The 22,193-nt window shown below is 44.7% G+C and overlaps 1 protein-coding gene across 1 annotated transcript in view; it reads left to right on the top strand.

Moving 5' to 3' along the window:
- The window catches only part of ARSJ (arylsulfatase family member J), a 35,014-nt gene extending 13,576 nt beyond the window's left edge, over positions 1-21,438 (top strand). Inside the window, exon 2 of the mRNA XM_063415479.1 lies at positions 18,899-21,438. Within this exon, the coding sequence (XP_063271549.1) occupies positions 18,899-20,300 (1,402 nt within the window). The 3' untranslated portion in view covers positions 20,301-21,438. The remainder of the gene's footprint in view (positions 1-18,898) is intronic.
- The last annotated feature ends 755 nt before the right edge of the window (positions 21,439-22,193 follow it).

The following is a 22,193-nucleotide window of genomic DNA, read 5'->3' on the forward strand; positions in this document are numbered from 1 at the left end:
ATTATATTTCATCACAGAAAATGGTCTGTATTGCAGCTCCAGGTGCTGGTAAGTCATATGCAGGGCCAGAAAACTCATAGCTACAGCTCTGGTATTCAAAAATACAAGTACATTTGTGCTCTTTAAAATTCCTACTTCTCTGCCGAGCAAAGACCAATTTCATGATTTAATGGACATTGACATATAAAGACATTTTCTTAAAAGACCAGTTGAAGCTTTTGGGTCTTTTGGGGTAGATACATGGTGCTTAACAGCAAGGACATTTCCTACAAAATTACTGCTGGGCCTGCATTAGGTTTTAAAGATTCAAGATGATTAGGCACGCTCCAGGTGTTTCCTCTGCTATAGGTAATACTGGTTTTTATTAGAATTATGACCTTTATTTGCTTTTGAATCATGTCCAGCAAAATGAAATTGTCAGTCATTATCAGTGAATTGGATTTTGGTTTTGGGAATAAACCATGTGTGCTCTTATTTGTGCATAAGAGTTTCTTCCTTGGCAAAAACCCATGGATTATGATGAAGAGGGGAGGAAAAATAATTCCTCTCTAGAGTAAAACATAAAAGATGTAGATACAGATATAGATACAGAGATGGATATATGAATTGCCAATTTCTTTTTATAATCCGGCATTACTGGAGAGGGCCAGGTCTGCTGCCCAGCCATTCTATGGAAGGTAAATGTGCTGTCTCACTTGAGCTCAGTCTTCTGGCAACCCCTGTGCATGGCCAGAGTAGCTGGCTTTAAAAAAACCAGCAAAAGTGTACAAAGAAAACCCCCACCCTTGTCTAGCCTAATTCCCTTGGCTTGCACAAGGGAAATTTTGAATTTAGCAAATGGAACAAGTGTGCTCCAAGCCTGATCTGTTTGGGAGCAGTTGATAAATTGTGTCAAAACAGTCCTGCGTACTTGGAATTAAATCCTGCACATTTCTGAAGAAACACTTGCAAATATTACCACTCTGCACAAGTGTCTGAAACAGTTGGTGCTGGTGCAACACTGGCCAGGCAGGAATGGAATTAAAATATTTCCTCTCTGCCGTCTGCTCCAGGCTTATCAGCTGCTGATGCCATAGAGAAACTTGGTCTGTCTATGGTACCCTGATCCAAACTGAAAATATTTTCCTGCATTAACATTTTTTAAAGAGACTTTTCAGCAACTTGGACTTTCACAGCGATGCTTTAATTGCAGTCAGTTTGTCTCCCCACAAAACTCAGCATAAATAGATTTATTTCAGTGTTCTTGCAGTTCAGAAAATGTAATTTTAATTTTTAAAATTTTAAATTTATTTCATTCTTTTTGCCAAAGACAGCCAGTGAGTGTGCTTGATGTCCCCCCGTGTGCTGGGTGAGTGTAACCTGCGTGGGAGGGTGCTCCACGTTTCCCTTTCCATCCTGCCAGGCCAGTGGTGCTCCACTGGCATCAGGGATGAGGAATGTCACTCGCCCTGCATCTCTGACTGGTGCCCCTGCCAGACCAGGGGCAATGGAACCAGCTCATCTCTGAGGTTCCTTCCAACCCAAACCATTGTGTGATTCCATTTCCTAATTCTGTGATTTTCCATTATGCATTTTTGCACTGATGCATCTTCAGTTTGTTATCTAGATGCACCTAAATTTAGGAGCCAGTGAAGCCTGTATTCACAAGATTTATTTAATAGGCACGGTTTTACCATGGTTAAATCAGAAATTATTCATAAACACAAAATGTCATTCCCTTGAGGATATAATTTGATACACCTCTTAGCAATAAAAGTGTGGGTTTTCTTAAAGAACTTGCTTAGTTAAATAGATCTAAATAAACCCAGACAGTCCACTGAGGTGAGGAGTAGGTGCTTGAAGACAGGAAGCAATGCAAAGCAGAGAAATACACCCACAGCAACACAGAGAGTTCTAAAGGCAGCTGAACTGTGCGTTCCTGTTTTCTGTGCCTGTTGGGATCGTGTCTGTGGTACAACTGGAGGCTGGCATGGCAGGAACACGCCAGGGAGAGAACAGATTGCTTCCCTTCGGTGCCAGAGAGGATTTAACCTATTTATGGGTGTCATACAGGAAAAGCCAGGCGTGCCCAGGCTGTGCCTTTGCTGAGTTCACACCTCCTCCATCCACTGCTCGGGGAAATGGGGGGAGAAAGGAGCCGTGCCTTAACTGGGGTAGGTGGGTGATAATGCCAGGCAAGCAGGAGGCCAGCCTGGGCCTGAGCCAATGGCAAAACCTCTTCCAGGAAGGAAAATGGGATTCTGTAACCTGTGATTGTCACCAGAGCACGGGGAAAGTCCCTGAGCCGCGGACACTGCGCCTTCCTGGGTCTTATTTTTGTTTCTTCAGCTGCTGGATTGCTTTAGGAGGGAAAATTGCAATGTGCAGGCATACTGTTTAATTTTATCACTTCTCTGCTAGAAAATAAACTGCCTGCAGGTAGAGAGAGGCCATCAAATGCTTTTTAAAAGCAGCTGAAGCCATGGTCACAACTGGGAAGAATTTTGACGTAGGAGCAATTAAGGCGGGAGAAGTGGAATTTTTAAAGCACATTCCTGAGGGAGTGACTGGGAGAAATCGTTCTGTCTGCTGAGAGCATGAAATTCTGTGTGTGCATTTTGGGGGTTTATTAGAAGGCAAGGTGTGCTTCGTGTGATTCCATTTGTTTAGCTACTTAATTCAAATTTATCTCTTCCATATATAGGCTGATCAAGAGCTCCATAGTAGTCAGGCACTTGAAAATTTTAACCTTTGTCAGATTGTTGTTTTGTTGCATTTTCTTGTCTCAGTAACACACCTTGGAAATTGTGGATTCAAGGAGAGAACAAGAATTTTCCTCTCTTTTTTATCCCTAGGGAAGGCAGTAATAAAGAAAAATTGTTCTTTTCAACCAGAAAAGCAAAAGAAAAACAAATGGATGGGCAATATACAAAGCTTTTTATTTTGTTGGCTGCAGTATTGTGTTTCTTACCAACAGATTATCTGCAGCTGTATTAGCTGCATTATTATTATTCTTGCATTATATTATCCTATCGTTCAGGTGATAATAGGGCTTGGATGGTCTTGGAGCAGCCTGCTCCAGCGGGAGGTTCCCTGCCCATGGCAGAGCTTGGAACTCATTCTGTGTTCCCAGTAAGGAACCCCAGTGACCACAGAGGCTGTTACTGCAGCAATCCCTAAACGGGGCTGAGGCAAAGGGCATTTATAGGCTCAGAAGGAATACTGATGAGAGCTTTTTCCAGAGCAAATGAAATAAAAACGAGGTTTGTTCACAAGGAAATGCTCTAAATCATGGTGAAGCTAACATTTTAATTTGAGTCCATCTGGGAAGGAGCTGGAACAGCAATTTCTGACCCTGTGCAGGGAATACAGGTAATCCCAGAAGAAAAGGAGGTGTTTGCTTGTCAAACCAAGCCTTCCAGCTTAGGTCCTAGAACTGCAGTGGGCTGTGTTTTTAAGCATGGGGGTTCATCCTTCATCCCATAGGAATGAGAATGAAGAGAGATGGGAAGAAGGGAGGGGGAAGAAAAAATCCAAACAAAGGCACTTTTCCAGAGCTGGAACAGTTTGGAGGATTCTAGAAAATGCAGTCAATGCAGAGCTATTTACCAGTGTTGGACTGGGATAGTTCCATGGGCTGTGTTAAATGCCTTACATTAGATATTTGTTTTTCCATAATACTGGGAAATCTTGTGCACTTTGTGAAGCACCAGATGTTGGCCTGGGATTGCCTTGGAACAACCTGGGTATCACTGGCACCTACAGATAATTCCAGATATGCAGTAAGAGCCATAGGCATACCCAGCCATTATTTTGCTGGTGAAAATCAGGATTTACATTACTCCACTCTGAAAGAGAAGCTGTTCTTCACTTTTTCCTTTTCTTATTTTTGTGTGGGGGTGACTAACTAAAAGCATATAAAGAATGAATTAAAAGCTGTTTGCACTTTATGCTTTTAATATATCAGAATGCAAACATCTCCAGCAACCTCGCTATTAACATTAAATGGAAATTTATTGTCCCTGGAGTTGACTTGTAGCATTGGCAACAAACAGAATTGCTGTTGTGGGGTTTTATATGACAGCCCAGGATGATGCATTTCTCAAAGCACTTGAGATGCAATTTCAGAGAGGCAAATGAGAATCAGTCAATGGGTCAGAGCAACACAGTTCAAAGGCCCATAGTTCATAAAATATTTATGTGCTGTTGTAAAAGTAAAGAGGAAAGGGAGCTTATGTAACATACAAAAAAATGAAGAGCCAGCAGAAAGCTTCCTCTCCCATCCCACAGCTGAACTGAACTTACTTTTCTCTTTCCAGAGAAGGTGTGTCCAGCCATGGCTTTTCCGAGCTGTCCCAGGATGTCTGCCATTTCAAATCCAATAGTTCAGATCTTTGCTATTCTGTCGTTCCTAGGTGGATGCACCATGTCCATGCAGTTGGTCACTGTGACCAACTGCAGAAAACCAGTTTGCCACAAACTGGTTCTGTTGGTTTCTTTAGTATAATAATGTAACTGCAAGGGAGAAGGGGGAGGAGGAGAGGGACATCAGAAAATATACTGAATGGTTTAAATTTGAATGATATTTCAAAGAAAATCACCCCAAAACACCACAACTCCCCTAAGCAGGAAAAAAAAAATCTGCAGTTCCAGGCAATAAAAACCTGAGAGGAAATTTTGTTGCCTGTTAGCTGGCTCATGGTGTCCATTACACTGTTGTTGCCTATTGTCATTCAGATTTTTGAATTTATCTGGATTTTTAGATAAGTGTCTATTTGGTTTTAACATACTGATCTTATATTGGCACTATGTCTAAAATATTATGCACTGGAAGTTCTAAAGGAAAATGTAATACAAATAATGAAAGGCCTAATTTAAACTTTTGGGTAGTGTTACTAACTGGGGGAAGCCCTTTGGAATCACTAAGCTCCACTCTGATTCTAATGTGTTTTTTATGGATTTTTCACCTTTCCCTTCCTTCTTTCACCTCATTTCTCTGTAGTGTGGCGCAGCAGTCACCATCCTCAGGAGATGTGGCTGCACTTTCCCCAGGTGACCTCAGGTCAGCTCTGCTTCCCTCTGGAGGGAGGAGATACATGAGAAACACGGGAGAAGCCTCCCAGCCAGAGCCAGAGGGCATCCTCAGCCCAGACCTGCCTCCCAAGGAATGCAGGCAGAGCCTTTCCATCCTGCTGCTGCTCTCCCCCTCTGCTGCTGCTGGCTCTTTCATCACCTCCCCTGCATTTTGATTTTGAACACACAGACTTAAGCCTGGTTTGAGAAGCAGATGCTTGGCTTAACACAAATAATAGCAAAGAAGTCGGTCCTGCAGTTTGTCGAGCACGGCTCGTGAAAAGCTGGGCATGAAATGGAGTGTTGAGGAATTTTACAGCCATGCAGCCAGATTACCAGAATTCAAAATACATTAAGTGCTGAATATTGAATAAGCCAACTGGGAGAGTTTGTGAAGAACCAAGGCACTGTGGTTAAGTTGCAGGGGCACATTCATAGAACAAGTTGAAAATGTGTTTTACAGTGTGCACCCACTCCTGTGAGAAGCCTGGCGCGGTGATCCTGGACAGGCCCAGTGCTCTGACAATATACAAAGTTGGCAGTGACCTGTGCACTGACTTTGTGCAGCTGAACACCGGGGTTTGATGTATCTGTTTGGTGGGACAGGTCACTGCTGTCCCTAATGGGATAGAGATCAGAATGCTGTCCCCGAGTGAGCCCTGCTCCCTGCAGGGCTGACAGCTCCCCCTGGCTCCTTGTCTCCTGTGTGAGCCCTTGCAGCCGCAATGGTTTGTTCAGGGAACAGCAAAGTCTCCCACGGACACAGCTGAGCTGGATGTCGTGGTCCAGCAGTGTTCCTGACGTGTCCCCAGCCCCTGAATACAGACACTGCTGTGGTGGTGTCACCACTCGTCACCTCTCTGTGGTGAGGTACAGCCTCAGCACAGACAGTGTCAGCCAGCTGCTGAGGGGCTGATTTGCTCCTCCTTTAACCTTCCTGGCTCCTGAAGAGGAAAGAAACCTTCAGCTTTTTCACTCAAGGCAGATGCAAAGCATGCCCGATTCTTGTCTCTTCTCCTTCCCTCTTTTCCCTTTACAATCCCCACAATTTCTGAATTTCTAATCCCACTCAGAGAACAATATTGAAAATAACAAGAGCAAATTCTAAATGATGATGCTTTGTTCTGCATTACAACATTTTGTTAATTTTGATGTTATTTCCAGGATTATTAACTGAAATACATAATTTCACAACCTGGACAGGATGTAAATTATTTAGAAGCTACGAATTATTTACCACCAATTGAGTAACTTCCCACAGAGTTAATTGTGCTTCAGAAGAATGGATGAGTTATGATCTTGCTGTCATATTTTTCCAACCAATGCTTGGCTCCCACTGGAAAGCCTGGGGTTGGAAACCAAATGTGTAGGAGCTGCTTTTCTGTGATGGTGATAATTTCAGTTAGGTTCCTCTGAGAAAACAGAGCATGTCCTTTTCCTCTTGAAGGACCAGATATTTAAAGGGAAGCTTAATAATGCAGGTTGAGAATGAGTTAGTTCCTGTAATTTCTGTTGATTTCATAGAGATGTAGGGACCTTTTTGAGAATCCCTATTTTGTCTTTACCTGTAAAAACCACAGACTAGTTTGTAAAATTCCTTTGGAGGTGCACTTAAATGTCAGCTCAAGAGCAGCCTGTTGTTCGGATCTATCCCGTTCAGGAAAGCTCTTCTGTCACCAAGGAATTTAAGCAGGTGTAGAAGCTCTATCCATACAAAGCTATCTTCTCAAGTCAGATCTCCATAGCTATGTAGTGAATCACACTGATAAATGCTAGATGTGTTTCCCTTTCTCCTGAACAACTGGTGTTTCTCAAAGAATCACTGCTTACGCCTTTTATTTTTAATTTTTAATGAGTGATCTTCATTTTCCAGGGGGAGTCTGCCCATAAATCCCTCCTCACACGGTATGTGATGCTAATACCACTCTAGTTAAAGAAATGTTTTCAGACAGGGGGAGAAAGCCCCACAGAAGGCAGCATGCAGTGCTGCTGGTATCCCTACACAGGTTCCATTAGTGTATTAGGAACTGCTGGATATGTTGAATTCACACTGCCAAAACTTTGTGTGTGTCCCATTTACACCTCACTCTTATCCAGCTCACTCCGTTACATGAGTCATTTCTGTGGTATTTTGTCTGGGATCAAAATCACCTACTAGCATCTTAAATAAGGCACAGCTTCATTAATACATTAACATTTGATGGCAAATATTTTATGTATGCTTTGTCTGCTTTTATACATAATTGCTAGACATGTACGAGACTCTGTGTCTAGATTTTTGTTGGACCAGCAGCGATAGGGCCCCTATTTCCATTCTGCCCTCTCTTTTATGCTCCATTTTATTTCCAAGGATGTTGCACCACAGCCCTGGTTCCTGTTAGGCTTTTGGACACTGCCTCAGTGCAAGCAGGAGCAAGACGTGAGCGAGGAGCAGTGTGAATGAGAGTGGGGAGGGATTAGGGAGGGCGGCAGTGACATCCAAGAGAGCACTGCTTGTTTTGCTAAGCCGGATTTAGGAAATAAAACAGCATTTCTCCAAATCTCTTCATTATTGGTCGCACAGTGGCCTAGAAACAGATGTGCTGTTAACCTCTGTCCCCTTTAACTCCCTTGTTCCCTTCCCTGGTGGGGGAGGCTGAGGGGGAGAGAGGATGCAGCAGGGTGGTGCGAGGCCTTGGCCGTGTCCGTGCCGTGGCAGCTCCAAACCTGACAGGGAGAGTTCTCTGCCTCCATCACACTCCCACTCGCACAGCAGCCGTACAGTTCCCCTAGCCCCTGCCTAATCTGGGCAGGGAGCAAAGGTGGCAGCTCAAATCCATTGGTGCAGGAGCAGGGAAATCCCTGTGCAGCACCACGGAGCTTCATCAAGTACTGTTAGTGACAGGACAAGGGGGGCCTCAAGCTGGGCCAGGGGAAGGCTTAGGTTGGACAGCAGGAAAAATTCTTTCACCCAAAGGATTGTCAAGCTCTGGAACCAGCTGAAGTCACCAAAGCTTCAGCTCAAGTCACCAAAGACACGTAGGTGTGGCACTTGGGGACATGGTTCAGCAGTGGGATTGGCATTGTCAGGTCACTGGCTGGACTCAGTCCTAAAGGTCTTTTCCAGCCGTGGGTCACATATCTGCTGAAGTTGCTTTCTTCTTTTTGAGTTCCAACACGTGGTGCTTTGAATCCAGACATTTAACTCCCCTTTTTGATGCTGTACTATACAGTGTGTGCTATCTCTGATGTGGTAGTGAAAAATTGTCACAGAACTGACTGACAGCCCTGAAACACTGCTCCCTCCTCTTCTCCCTGTGCTCCAGCAGCTCACCTACCTCCACTCAGACACTGGCAGGGAAAGCAGCTCCTTTCCATGTGGAGTCTCCCTGGGAGTAAACAAAGATGTTCCATTTCCCCTGGTGTCAAGTCAGGAACCTCTCATGTGGGACCCAGGTTCATGCAGTACCTCATTATTGGAATCCATTATTTCTTTGGGAACCACACACAGGGGCTTTATCTTGATCAAAACTGAACTTGAATGTTGTGATCAGTTCTGAAAAGGGGTTTTAATGTAATATTTCACAGGTGAACGAGGAAATAGAAAGAAAATCCAGTAGCCAGCAATACGTGACAGAACTCATATGTAACTGCTGGCAATCACTGTAAATAAGCAGGTGCCCATAAGCACTGTATTTATCAAGTCCAGTTACAAACTGGTTTAGCACCAGGGTGAGGCTTGTTTGAATCCTGCCACCCCTTTTATTGGGACTAAAAAGCCCATTTTGAGCTTTGGCTGTGTTGTGCAACAGGCACAGTTCCATCCCTGCTCAAAGGGATGAGCAGCACCAAAGACTCAGACACTGATATTGAAGGGTCAGAAGGACAAAAGCCCTGGGGGTCAGTGGGGATGCTCAGCTGGAAACTGTGCAGAGCCCAGAGGACAGCATCTCCTGGCGCCCAGCCCTCCTCCCTTTCAAGGCAAGGTTCTCCCTCCCACTAATGGTTCAGTGCCACTGCTGTTGCCAGTAAATGTCAGCCCAGAAAACCTGCAGTATTGCTGAAAAGTCAAAATAGGGTGTTGTTTTTTTCCAGATGAAGCTGTTCTTCGTATTATCAGGGCTGTAGTTTTTCTGGGAAGATGTCTCTGGAGTGGCCTGAAGCTGCTGTGGGTGGTGTCAGTCCCAGGGTGCCTGTAGGGACAGCAGCAAAGCCATCGCGCTCTCACTGCCAAGAGTGGGACCTTGAATGAGGGATCTGGGTGGGCTCTGCTGCAGCCTCTGTAAAACTGAGACTTGGGCTGTGTGAGGGAAGGACACAGTTCTGAATAATCCTTATCATTTCATATGCAGCAGCATCAAATGGCACTGGCTGAAATCATTAAACTAAACACCTGCAGCAGGGATCCTGCTGTCTCAGGCTGCTGTGCCATACACTGAGATGAAGGAGAAGATCATAATTTCCTTTTGATGCACATGGACATGTTTTACAATGATGTTATGTGATAGAATGCATTAAACAGAACAAATAGAATAACAAATTTGAGATGAAACAGAAATAATCGTCCAAGAATATTTCTTAATTAATCAGCATTCCCAATGAACCTCCACATGAAAAAAAGGAGTTTGGTGCATTAATTGATAGACTCATTTTGATGCTTTGATGACTCTGAGCAAAAATTTACCTTCATTTTTTTATGAAATAAAGGTTTACCTTTATTTTTTGAATTTATGCTTCAATAGAAGCATATTCGATTGAAATTGATGACTTATTCTTTTACTTAAATAGGTACATATTGATTAAGGGGGACAGAATCTGTTCCTTGTCCTGTAATAGAATCATGGAGATGCTCGAGACATCTCACAGAGCAGGATAATAGGAATATTATAAACACTGAAGAGAGATGGAGCTGTTACCAATTGGTCATCATACTCTGACAATAATAATTTATCTCTAATTTTATATTAGTGTCTGTATGACTTATCCAAGGATTCGAAAGAAACTCAATGGCCTATGATGCAGTTATACTCACTAAAGCAGTGGAAATACAATGTTCTCCAATGTCACACTCAGAAATGGTGTGTTTATGTAGTTGTTCAGTGGTCAATAAAACATTACAGCTGTCACAAAGCTTGGACAGGTTGTGAAGGTATCTGAAATACTTGAGATGTCTCTGAGCACCACATAGTCCTAATTTTTTTTCAGTGTCCCAATGTTCTTTAATTATAAAGCCATTACCTCTCTCAAATGATACCGTATAAGCCCGTGATGTGGTAATTGTTAACCTGTATTTTACATCCTGTCATCCTTGCTGTCAATTCAAGGTCATTTTATAGCATTTAGGTTGATACAGGCTCTAAGTGCTGGATGTATGAATAATAGATAAGGACAGTTTTAATTCAGAAATGGTACTAAATGCTCAAAATGAATACTTTAATTAGAGAGTAATATAAGACAATAACTGTTTGGCAGCTACCTTAAGGCCGCCATCAAGTATATCATTTTTATGAGAAATGTCTTCTTGTGAAAGGCAACCATACAATGAATATCTTTCACGTCCTTTAGGTGCAGCCGTTGAATGAATTCTTCCTAAAGATGAACAAACTTTCCTAAACTGTCACAGGATTAGGTGGAAAATATTTCCCACATGTGCATGGCAGCCTTTTTGTTTTCTTCATGTGAAAACTCCTGTGTTATTAGCCATTGTTCTTTTGGACAGAATGAGAGCCACCTTGAGGTGTGTCTGTAGCAGTGACTGCTGTGGGATATCGGGACTCTGGGGTCTGTTCTCCCCACAGCAGGGAACAGAGGCTGCAGGGAGGCCCCTCTCCCTTACAAACTGCTACAAACAGTGCTGTGTGTGTGTGTGTGTGTGTGTGTGTGTGTGTGTCTGTGTCTGTGTGTCTGTGTGTGTGTCTGTGTGTGTGTGTGTGTGTGTGTGTGTGTGTGTGTGTCTGTGTGTGTGTGTGTCTGTGTGTCTGTGTGTGTGTGTGTGTGTGTCTGTGTCTGTGTGTCTGTGTGTGTGTGTGTGTGTGTGTGTGTGTCTGTGTGTCTGTGTGTCTGTGTGTGTGTGTGTGTGTGTGTGTGTCTGTGTCTGTGTCTGTGTGTCTGTGTGTCTGTGTGTCTGTGTGTGTGTGTGTGTGTGTGTGTGTCTGTGTCTGTGTGTCTGTGTGTGTGTCTGTGTGTGTCTCTGTGTGTGTGTGTGTGTGTGTGTGTGTGTGTGTGTCCCTGCAGCTGCGCCCGCTCCAGCCTCGCCTGGAGAGTACCCGGGCCAGGGATCCTTCCACATACAATTTTTAGACTCTATTGATCTCCTTCTGGTTTTTTCTCCTGCAAAAATGACCGAAGCAGGACTACAAATGCATCTCTAACTAATCGCAGAGTCATCTGAGGTTTCTTTCCCTTGTACCATGGTGATTAGGTGTCACATCCGCTGGGATCCGTTGTTGCTGAGAGCCCAGAATTCGGTGGTGAGGTCTGGATTTGTGGTTGGCATGCAAAGCATTTAGTCAAATTGTTTTCTTTCCATGTCACTCCCATGTAGACATGAAACCGCGAGCACCGATTATGCAATCACACATTTTCCTAAATGACTTACAGTGATAAAGCTGGAAACGCTGTGCTCTGTTTCCACAGCTGCAGCAAACTGGGAGCAAAGCAAACAATAGCTGCACACACACATGTGCGTTCCAGCTGCTGCCAACTCCCACATTCTCCCTTCTCCTTGCTGTCCTCCCAGTGCAGCAGATAAATTGCCTCAGTGACAGGAAGGGTCGGTAGCAGATAAGCTGCCAGTTTAATGTTTGGTAGAAAATTCCGAATCAGTGTATGAAAATACTAATTGCAACTTAATTTGGAGGGTGATTTAAAGTTCAAGCTTCTGGAGCCAGGGAGAGTAGCCCTGAGGAAACGCAGACAAAGGTTTCTGTTCCTTTCTCCTCCTGGCTTGGTCCCACAGTCAGATATTTTTCCTTTAGAGCTCACAACTCTGGAGACAGCCACTGCTTTCCTGTTGTTCACTGAGCTCTGCCTCGCTCCTGGGGTGCCAGTGCATCTGCAGGAGCTGGGAAGATAAAAGAGAGAGGATCTGGTGCATATCCTGGGGATGTAAAACTGTTGGAATAGAGAGCTATGAGAACAGCGTTTTGTGGCATGATTCCCCAGGTTTCAAGCATTTCTGGGTGCCAGGTGATAAAAATCCCTTTCACAGTGTAAACAATATTAGGGTGTAAGGATATTATTTAAATGTCCTTACACCAGGGCTGGTGTGAGATCAGAATTTCGAAATGATTCTGAGATGGAGTTCATGCATCAAAATCCAAATGACATTTGGTGAAATAAGGATAGCTCAGCTCCTGTAAATCCTTGGAGAAAGGTCATGGGACCAAAACTGATAACATTATTAGTCTGCAAGGAAATTGCTACTTTAGTTTTCTTTTCCTGAATTTGATGGAAGAGCCTTAACTGATTTAAAAACAACAATGAAAAACTTGAAAGTAGGGCAAGATACAGAATCTTCCAAATGACATATATACAGTAGCATTGCCAGAGCGATAAAACAGTAAATAACATGAGTTAGACTTTTTATGTAAACACTTGGTTTAGAAGTAGATACTTTTTCTGCTCTGTGATTTATAAGCACATAAAAATTCAAGGAATACAGCTGAGGATGAAATGACTGTGTGTGTATGTCTGAGTGAACACTTCAGGTTTGATTTGTGTGGGCTGACACAGTGAGAGTCTGTGAAGGTTTGGAGTTTGCATTTAGTCTTTAATGTTGCATTTTCTTCTCTGATCCATTTGCACTCATAAGCCACCTTCCCCCAAAATCCCAAAGTCATAAGCCAGAAGGTAAAAATGGTTAAATGATAGATAATGAATGCTGGATTCAATATAGAAAATGGTGGTTTTCTGCCACCTTTGAAAGCTGAAACGTGCACTTACGTAGTGTAGGCTCAGGGCTCCTTGGGATGGGCTCTGAGCAGACTCTGTTGCATGAAAACTTCTCTGCTGACATTTAGAAGTGTTTCCCATGGGATTATGCACAGTTGCCATAGACTGTAACTTACCCTGCTCTTGTCCAGAACAGACACCAAATGTGCTGCCCTCAGGAGTGCCAAGGTGCCACTGCCTGCTTTGGCTCTCATTGGCAGCTGCAAGTCTGCAAAGTCAAGACTTGCCATCAGTCTCTTAAGTCAGGAAAAGAAGGGAAATAAGAAGGACGTGGACATTTAGCATTTTTCTTATCTGCAAATTGTCCTAATAGCGCTGAGAGAGAAGCACTGTGGCCGTGCACTCTGGCTTTGTTGTCATCGGTCTGAAGGGTGCAGCACTTGCTGATGGCTTGGCAGCAATTCATGTCAGGCTGTGATGGCTTTATTTGCATCTCATTTAAATCATCTCAACTCTGCCCTCTGCCCCAGTGTCCCCTGGATCAACCCACCCCTTTTCCAGCTTTACTCTGAGTTTAGTTTTAAAAACCTCAGCGTATGTAGAGTGAAACATTTCATTTTTATGGCAGACATTTCTGCTGCAGAGTCATTTTGTTCTTTCACACTGGTCCATGCCCAACATGCCCATGATCAGGATCCCCGTGCCCTGCTTTTCACCAGCCTGGGTGGAGGACTGACAGCAGAGGAGCTCCTGAACTGCTCCTGTTCCCTCACAAGCACCTGACAGAGCTGGAAACAACTTTGAGAGGGCTCGGAGTGAGCATCCCTGCCCAAAGTAACTTCTTCAGACATGTGGGGCTTGTGGGCTCCATGCTAAAGCCTCAGGCTGCTATAAAAATGCCTTCCTTGTGTCTGGTTTCTCTCACTGGTGATTGTGTCCTGCTTCTGATGATTTGCTGGACACAAGTGGAATGTTGGGGTCTTTTCTCCCCCCAGTAACTTGGACCTCTGAGGACTGAGAGCCCCCAGAATCACATATTTCTCTACTTTTTACTCACCTGGAATTCCTCTATTTTACCTGTTGTGTTATACAAATAGTTTCAGGTAAGATGTCAAAGACTGTTCTTTAGTAACCCCTAAATCTATGTTCTAGACTGGTATCTACTTGTTATATTTTATTATTTTTAACAAGGAAATGCACAATCATCAGTAATGATCCCTTTAATTTATGTAGCATGCAGACCTCAGTGCTGTCACTCTGTATGCAACCCCTGGAAAACGTGAGGTTTTTATTTTAAGTATCCTTGTCTAAATCCAAGGCTGAGGTTTATTATTTTTAAAATTGAGATTTTTTTTTCAACATATCCTGAGCTATGCAAGCATAATAAAAATACATTTTCCACATGTACTGACTAGAGCTATGCTAGCAAAAGTTCCTGAAACTGGAAACTTCCAACTGAGCTTCTTTGTTAATCTTCAGTGAGCCTTAAAAGAATCTCAGTTTGAAGACAATTAATGCAGTATTTGAAAACTGTGAGAGCTTGAAATCAACAGTGTTGTACATGCACATTACAAAATTAGAAACATCCCAGCTTCTTCCTCGGTGCAGAACCCACCCTGCAGTTAAGGGGGAAACACTCAATAGAAACTCCTCGGGCAGGATCTTTTCAGGAAAGCTGGTTTGGCCTCCGTGTGAGTGTATGACTGCGCAGGGGATGTGAGGCGTGCCAGGACAGTCTCCGTCCTGCACAGCCCTCAGTCCCGCTCTGCTGTGGGGGAATTGCACTGAAAGTGTGCAAAGATCTGTCACTGAGAGCTGGGAGCTTGCTCAGCACCACTGAGGGCATCCCGGGGGGAAGTGAAGCCTCCCAGTGTTCCCCAAGCCCGGGTCTCCCTGCCTTCAGTGTGCCGTGGTGATTACACCACAACACTCCAGCACTTCAGTGTGCCATGGTGATTACACCACAACACTCCAGAACTTCAGTGTGCCGTGGTGATTACACCCACAGTTTACACCCACAGCACTCCGGCACTTCAGTGTGCCGTGGTGATTTACACCCACAGTTTACACCCACAGCACTCTGGCACTTCAGTGTGCCGTGGTGATTACACCCACAGCACTCCGGCACTTCAGTGTGCCGTGGTGATTACACCACAACACTCCGGCACTTCAGTGTGCCGTGGTGATTACACCACAGCACTCTGACACCTCTGTGTGCCACTGACCTCCAGCAGCATAATGGTCTCTGCACCTTGAGGCTGGGCTGGGAGTGCTGTGAAAGCCACTGCTGAGCTTTGTGTCTCATTAAAACTGGAAAGGCACTGTGTTGGAGAGGGGTGTCATGAGCTCACACTCGGGGGGAGGATTTATTTGCTTATTTATTTATTTAAGAACCTTATGAAATATTTCCCTGAGCATCCAAGAAGTGAAGGGCTGTGAAGTCATCGGGATGTTCCCAGAGGGAGGCCATTGCTTTAAAGTTTCTCCTACTAACAAGAGAGCAGCTCAGTGTGTCAGTGAGCCAGCACCGAGCATCTGCCTTGGCTGCAACACTTAGCACAGTGGGTTTACTGTGAACCTCTGAACAACGCACCAGGAAAACAAAAACAAGGATAGACAATGCACCAAAAGCCATCCCTCTATAGTGAGGAGAAATTCATTTTCAATATGCATCTGTTAGCTGAACATTTCACACAAACTTCACTTAGGTCCTTGTTCTGCAAATTGCAAATTTCAGGTATTCTAAAGGAGACACCAGTAATCCAGAATCTTGGAGGAGCAAGAGAAGGAGAGCACAGCACATGCAGATAAAGTGTTCCCAAGTCTTGAGCCCTACTCTTTATACAGGCCCTTAGCAGCTAATGGCCTAGATGTAAATAATGCCCACCAAGGCCAAAGGCTGAAAAACAATGAAATTAGATTCTGTGGCCTGTCAGCATTTGCTTAGAACTGACTGGTTACTAGTGCTGAAATTCTAATAATGAATTCCAGACTGTTCACAGTCCTAGCTTGCTTTCTGCATGTCAGATAAATTCAACCAATTTATTCTAAAAAATGGAAGCCAGGAAGTCTATAGGATGTATCTCACAGACATTCCATGGCAGTTGGTGAGCTCATGACTTTATCTGCTAGAGAACATCCCCAGAATCAACATCTGCCTCTTAATCCCTTTATGTTTTGCCTGGTTCAATTTCTTTTTTTTCCTCTTGCACAGTCTAGAAACAGTTTCAAAAGGGTTGTTTTGAGACACTTTTCCTATTGCTATTAATGCCATTTTCTTCCATATCATCACTGTCTTTTGCTCAGATTACTTTGCTTTTCTATGAATGCCCTGCAAGTCCTTTGAAAATGAAATACTTTCACTGAAAAAGTAATGTTGGCACATAATGGATCAATTAGAAAGGCATGTGGTGGAGGAAAGTGAACAAAACTTGACCGTTTTTGTCATAGTAAACAGTTTTCTGATAATCAGAAGTTGATATTTCGTTGAAGCATTTCTACACTTGAAATATTTTTACTTAAAATGTATTGATTTTCAGGTTTCTTTTTTACACATACGAGTATAAAAATGTGTCTCTTTGTCTGTGTGCCTATAGGTACATTGTGAAGCACAGCCATGCCAAAAATAGCACACAGACACACACACATCTGGGAAACACACCAAGGGCTCCTGCAGCAGGCAGCGTGTGTGCATGTGGATGGACGTGTGTTCTGTGTGTTATGGGTGTTCTGGGTGTTCTGTGTGTTCTGTGTGTTCTGTGTGTTATGGATGTTATGTTCTGTGTGTTCTGGGTGTTATGTGTGTTCTGTGTGTTATGGGTGTTCTGTGTGTTCTGTGTTCTGTGTGTTCTGTGTGTTCTGTGTGTTCTGTGTGTTCTGTGTGTTCTGTGCGTTCTGTGTGTTCTGTGTGTTCTGTGTGTTCTGTGTGTTCTGTGTGTTATGGATGTTCTGTGTGTTCTGTGTGTTCTGTGTGTTATGTGTGTTATGTGTGTTATGTTACATGTTGTGTGTGCATTGTTACCAGCACACTGAGTCACTTCTGAGGGCACTGCTGAAACGAGGTGCAGCGCTGAGTGCCCGTGTGGCTGAGGCCAATTCTGGCTGCTTTTTGCTTTAATATTTGTCCCATCAACAGCGTAGGAATTTCATGCTTGCATCTCTAGTTGAAAAGCCCTCGCTGGGGAGTCTGCCTGGTGTTTTAGGAATTCTTGGTGGGAATTAACGTTGTGTGACTGTCATGCTTTCTGTGTAGGCATTGCCTACAAGAGGCAAATTGCTTTGCAGGGTTTTGCAGATCTGTGGCCTGTTCCCCTCAGGCCCAGTTTCTCAGTTTTCAGAGGAGAGGAGTGGTGGAGGGACCCTGGTCACAGCAGGGTCCCTTTAGAGAAAATCCTGACTTCCAGCAAAATCAGCTTATTACAGAGAAACTGCCCAGCTGGGACTAGGGGCTGGCCTTGTCATCAGGAGGCTGTCAGAGCTAGGAAAGCAGAAACTATTGACTAAAATAGCCAAGTGGGGACAAGGACTTTTCCAGTTGGATCAAAAAATGGGAATTTACCGAAAGGATTTAACAAGGTGGAGGAAAGAGAAGGAGAGGGAAATGAAATGCCTTGTGGACATAGTTCCCTGAGGAGTCCCAAATATGGAATGAGCTTAAGTGTGGGGCGCTGCATGGCTTTCCTGGTTGTAGTTTACCTGTTTTAAGAGGAGAATATTGCAGCTGAACCACAGGAAGGATGTGGATGAGACTTGTATGTGTGTGACATTGCTTTTACAAAAGCCAAGTGTAGATCCCGGAAATCCATCATTTTCAGGGTGTGTTTTCGCTCTCTCCTGCAGCACCTCCTGCGTTGTCAGCACCAGCCTGTGAGCTTGGGGACAATTGTGTGGCAGGGCTCCAGGTCCCAGGCTGGTCCCAGAGACAATGCAGTGCAGAGGGGCCGGCGGGCAGAGCACAGCAGCAGCACTGCAGCACGCTGGGTCTGCAGCAGCACAACTCCCAGAGCTTCTGCAGGCAGTTAGGGGGGCCGGAGCTTCTGGTTCCGGGGAAATTAGCTCCAGAATTTAATGGGAGTTGCACAATCCGTACAGATTGCCAGCCATTAGAGACAGCTATGGCGCCTTGGAGGAGCTTGGCCAGGAAGCTCTCATATGAAAGCAGGCCTTAAGTTATTTATGGACAGGCAGAGCATAATGGTTTTAATTTTCTAGATAGCTCAGGAGGCCAATCAGATTGGCAACACCAGCAGAATGTGTCAAGAAGCCTCAACTCCTGCTACCACAAATTAATAAGAACTGGTTTGGGGGGACATCTGCAACATGGCTGTTCTATGCATGGCTGAGAATTGAACCTGTTCCCACACTCAGGGAGAAGTTGTCTTTGGCCTACTATCTGCTGTTACATTCTCTTTTTCAGTGTCAAACTGATATAAATATATTTGCCCTTGATTTTTGATACTTACTGCTGCCCATATTAGATTCATTTTCTCATCATATGGAGGCCATATGTATTCTTTACATAGCCTGTAGCACACTGCAGAATTTATTATCCCATCCTTTGAACATACTGCTCTTACACGCTCAAAGCCCAGCATTTTTATATGCTGTAGATACGTTCACCGCTAGCGAATTATGAGGCACTGTAAAAATTGTATTTATCCACATAATTTTCTGTAGTCATTGTTAAATGCAGACATGTGGAGGAGGGAAGGGTGCCCAGAAGTACCTGTGCTCCTGTAGATGTAGGTCTTTTGAGTAGCTCAGATCATGGAGGGAAAGGTTTCATCCCACAGTGAGGTGAGGACAGATTTGATTGCGTGACCAAGCTGGTTTTTGAAAGCAGCACACACAGGCACTCTGAAATATTCCAGAGAAGGCTGTGGCATGCACAAGGATATTTTCTGCTGGGGTTAAGGTGTCCGTACACCTGAGCATTTCCTCCACTGGCCTGATGCCTGTCTCCTCCCACCTGCAGGTACCAGATCCACACGGGACTGCAGCACTCCATCATCCGGCCGACGCAGCCCAACTGCTTACCTCTGGATAACGTCACGCTACCTCAGAAGCTCAAGGAGGTCGGGTACTCCACACACATGGTGGGCAAGTGGCACCTGGGCTTCTACCGCAGGGAGTGCATGCCCACGCAGAGAGGGTTCGACTCCTTCTTCGGCTCGCTCCTGGGCAGCGGTGACTACTACACCCACTTCAAGTGCGACAGCCCCGGGATATGCGGCTACGACCTGTACGAGAACGACAACGCCGCCTGGGACCACGACAACGGCATCTACTCCACGCAGATGTACACGCAGAAGGTGCAGCAGATCCTGGCTTCTCATAACCCCAGGAAACCCATATTCCTGTACATTGCCTACCAAGCTGTCCATTCGCCTCTTCAGGCGCCAGGCAGGTATTTTGAACATTACCGCTCGATAAACAACATCAACAGGCGGCGGTACGCGGCCATGCTGGCCTGCTTGGATGAGGCCATCAACAACGTGACCCTCGCTCTGAGGAGGTATGGCTACTACGAGAACAGCATTATCATTTATTCCTCTGATAACGGTGGGCAGCCCATGGCCGGGGGCAGCAACTGGCCTCTCCGAGGAAGCAAAGGCACCTATTGGGAAGGAGGTATCCGCGCCGTCGGGTTCGTGCACAGCCCGCTCCTGAAAAACAAAGGGTCTGTGTGCAAGGAGCTGGTGCACATCACGGACTGGTTCCCCACGCTGATCACGCTGGCGGAGGGGCAGATCGATGAGGACATCCAGCTGGACGGCTACGACGTGTGGGAGACCATCAGCGAGGGCAGGCGCTCCCCGCGGGTGGACATCCTGCACAACATCGACCCCATCTACACCAAAGCCAAGAACGGCTCCTGGGCCGCCGGCTACGGGATCTGGAACACGGCCATCCAGTCTGCCATCAGAGTGAACCACTGGAAGCTGCTGACGGGAAACCCGGGCTACAGCGACTGGGTGCCTCCGCAGGCCTTCAGCAACGCGGGGCCCAACCGCTGGCACAACGAGCGCGTCTCCTGGTCAGCCGGGAAGACCGTGTGGCTCTTCAACATCACGGCCGACCCCTACGAGCGCGTGGACCTGTCTGCCAGGCACCCCGAGGTGGTGAAGCAGCTGCTGCGCAGGCTCTCGCAGTTCAACAAGACCGCGGTGCCCGTCCGCTACCCGCCCAAGGACCCTCGCAGTAACCCCAAGCTCAACGGAGGGGTCTGGGGGCCGTGGTTTAAGGAGGACGAAAAGAAAAAGAAATCAGATAAGAGCAAAGGTGCGAATAAGCAAAAGAAGGGCAAGAACAAGAAGAAAGCAAATCGTAAGAAGGGGCAGTCGTTTCACTGCCGGTCGCGCCTTGCTGGTGGGTAAACCCCAGGCAGGCTCCTTGGCCAGGCCTGTGTCAGCCTGGCCCCACCTCTTGAACTTCTGATGGTATGGACTAGAAATGCCATTTCTGCACTATGGATGAAAGTTGTCATCTTTTAATTTTGTCTCTGATTTGCCAGCACAAGGTACCTTAGCACTCTGAGTGACCGTGTGACAGACTTTCTCCTCCACAGGATGGGTGGTCCTCACCCATCACTGACACATTCCAGATAACAACAGCAATAGCATCTTCTTTCAGGAAACTTAGCTTTGATGGACAAATGATGGTTCCTTGCCTTAATTAGCTGGAATCTTTGGAGAGCATGGAGATGTTAATGGCAGATGTTCTCAAAGTGTTCAGAGGGAGAAAGGAGAAACAAAACCTGAGAACCTCTGTGGGTCAGTAAGTGTTAGTCATCAGCCTATGACATGTTACGATACAACACAGCAAAAACTCAGGCCAGGGTAACTCTGTAGAGGTGCTGGGGAGGGGGACGTGATAGGAGGAAAGCTGCTTTAAATTGGATTTTGCCCATCTTAAATAAATCTGAAATATTTTTAACATTTCCTAGATGTGCTGAGCTCCCCCCAATTGCAGTAAAACATGTGACCAATGAGCACACGCCACGTGTAATTTATTACAGGCACAGACAAAACACATCGCCAAAGTGAATGTAATATTTAAACACTTTAAGTTAACTGTACAACAATATGTAAGACATATAATTTATTTTACAGCACAATCTTTATTTCTCTTCCATTAAAACTTTCTGGCTGATGCAAGGTACCCCCTGTGGGTCCCAGGGTTGTTTGGGTTCTTTTAACATTGACTTTTTAAATTTTATTTCCACCCTGTCATTCAGAGTTTATTTAACAGATTCATATCCTCAGAGTACTGTAAACCAAGGAAATACTGTATACACTGCTAGGATGAGGAAGGAGAACAATTCAGGTGCGTCACTGCATTGTATATTTGCCTTCAGTGGTTTTGAATGTAACAAAGGGTTTATTTAATTTAGGAATCCCATGAATATTGTTCAGTTTCTGTACAGAAGCTAGGCCATCTTGATGTTGCGGGGGGGGAAATTCTACTTTAAACCTTTTATTTATATACCTATTAAAATAGTTTATTTTTATGGCATTCATAAAAGCAGTCTGCCTCTTTCTTGCATCCAAGGTAGCAATTCTGGCCTAGTTTGTTTTAAACAAACTCAAGTAAGCTGTTTTATTACTATGACTTCTGGCGCAGGGATGTTTTACAACATTTTGCTTCTGAAACAGAATTTCTTCTCAAAGCATATATCATTTGAGACTTGCTTCAAAGTTTGCCCTTTCCCAAGGTGTCTGCAGGGATGATGGATGCATGGACTGGCTGCACATTCGTGGTGCTCTGTGGTAATTGATAAAATGCACACACATACATAAGCTTCAAGATTAATTATGTGGGAGTAAAACTGATGATTCATTTCTGAATGGCTAGAACGTATTTTGGTAGAATTTCAGATAAGCCTGCTTTTCAGCAGTGTGTCACTTAACTCAGAAATTATATTTATATAAATGGATTATGGGTAAAAAATTGAGCATTCCTAAAAGCAGTGCACACAGAAATCTGAATGAAATGCAACTGTCCAGCACTCCAGCAACCCCTGGCCTTTTCAAATGGCAACTAACTGCAGGTACATAGTGCCAAAGCCCAGCAAATTGCATACTTAGAGCTGGAAAGCAGAATAAAGCTGCCATTAACAAAATACAGACACAAGTCAGGCAGCTCTTAGAGTTCTGTAATGAGTATACTGGGGAGGACACAGAAATGGACTTGGAGAATTGCGTGTAAATAATAATTATAAAAGGATGGTGTGTATCTGCATAAGAGTTTAATATTGTTGCCATTATTTT

The sequence above is a fragment of the Prinia subflava genome, chromosome 18 (genome assembly GCF_021018805.1).
Source record: "Prinia subflava isolate CZ2003 ecotype Zambia chromosome 18, Cam_Psub_1.2, whole genome shotgun sequence".
Lineage (NCBI taxonomy): Eukaryota > Metazoa > Chordata > Aves > Passeriformes > Cisticolidae > Prinia > Prinia subflava.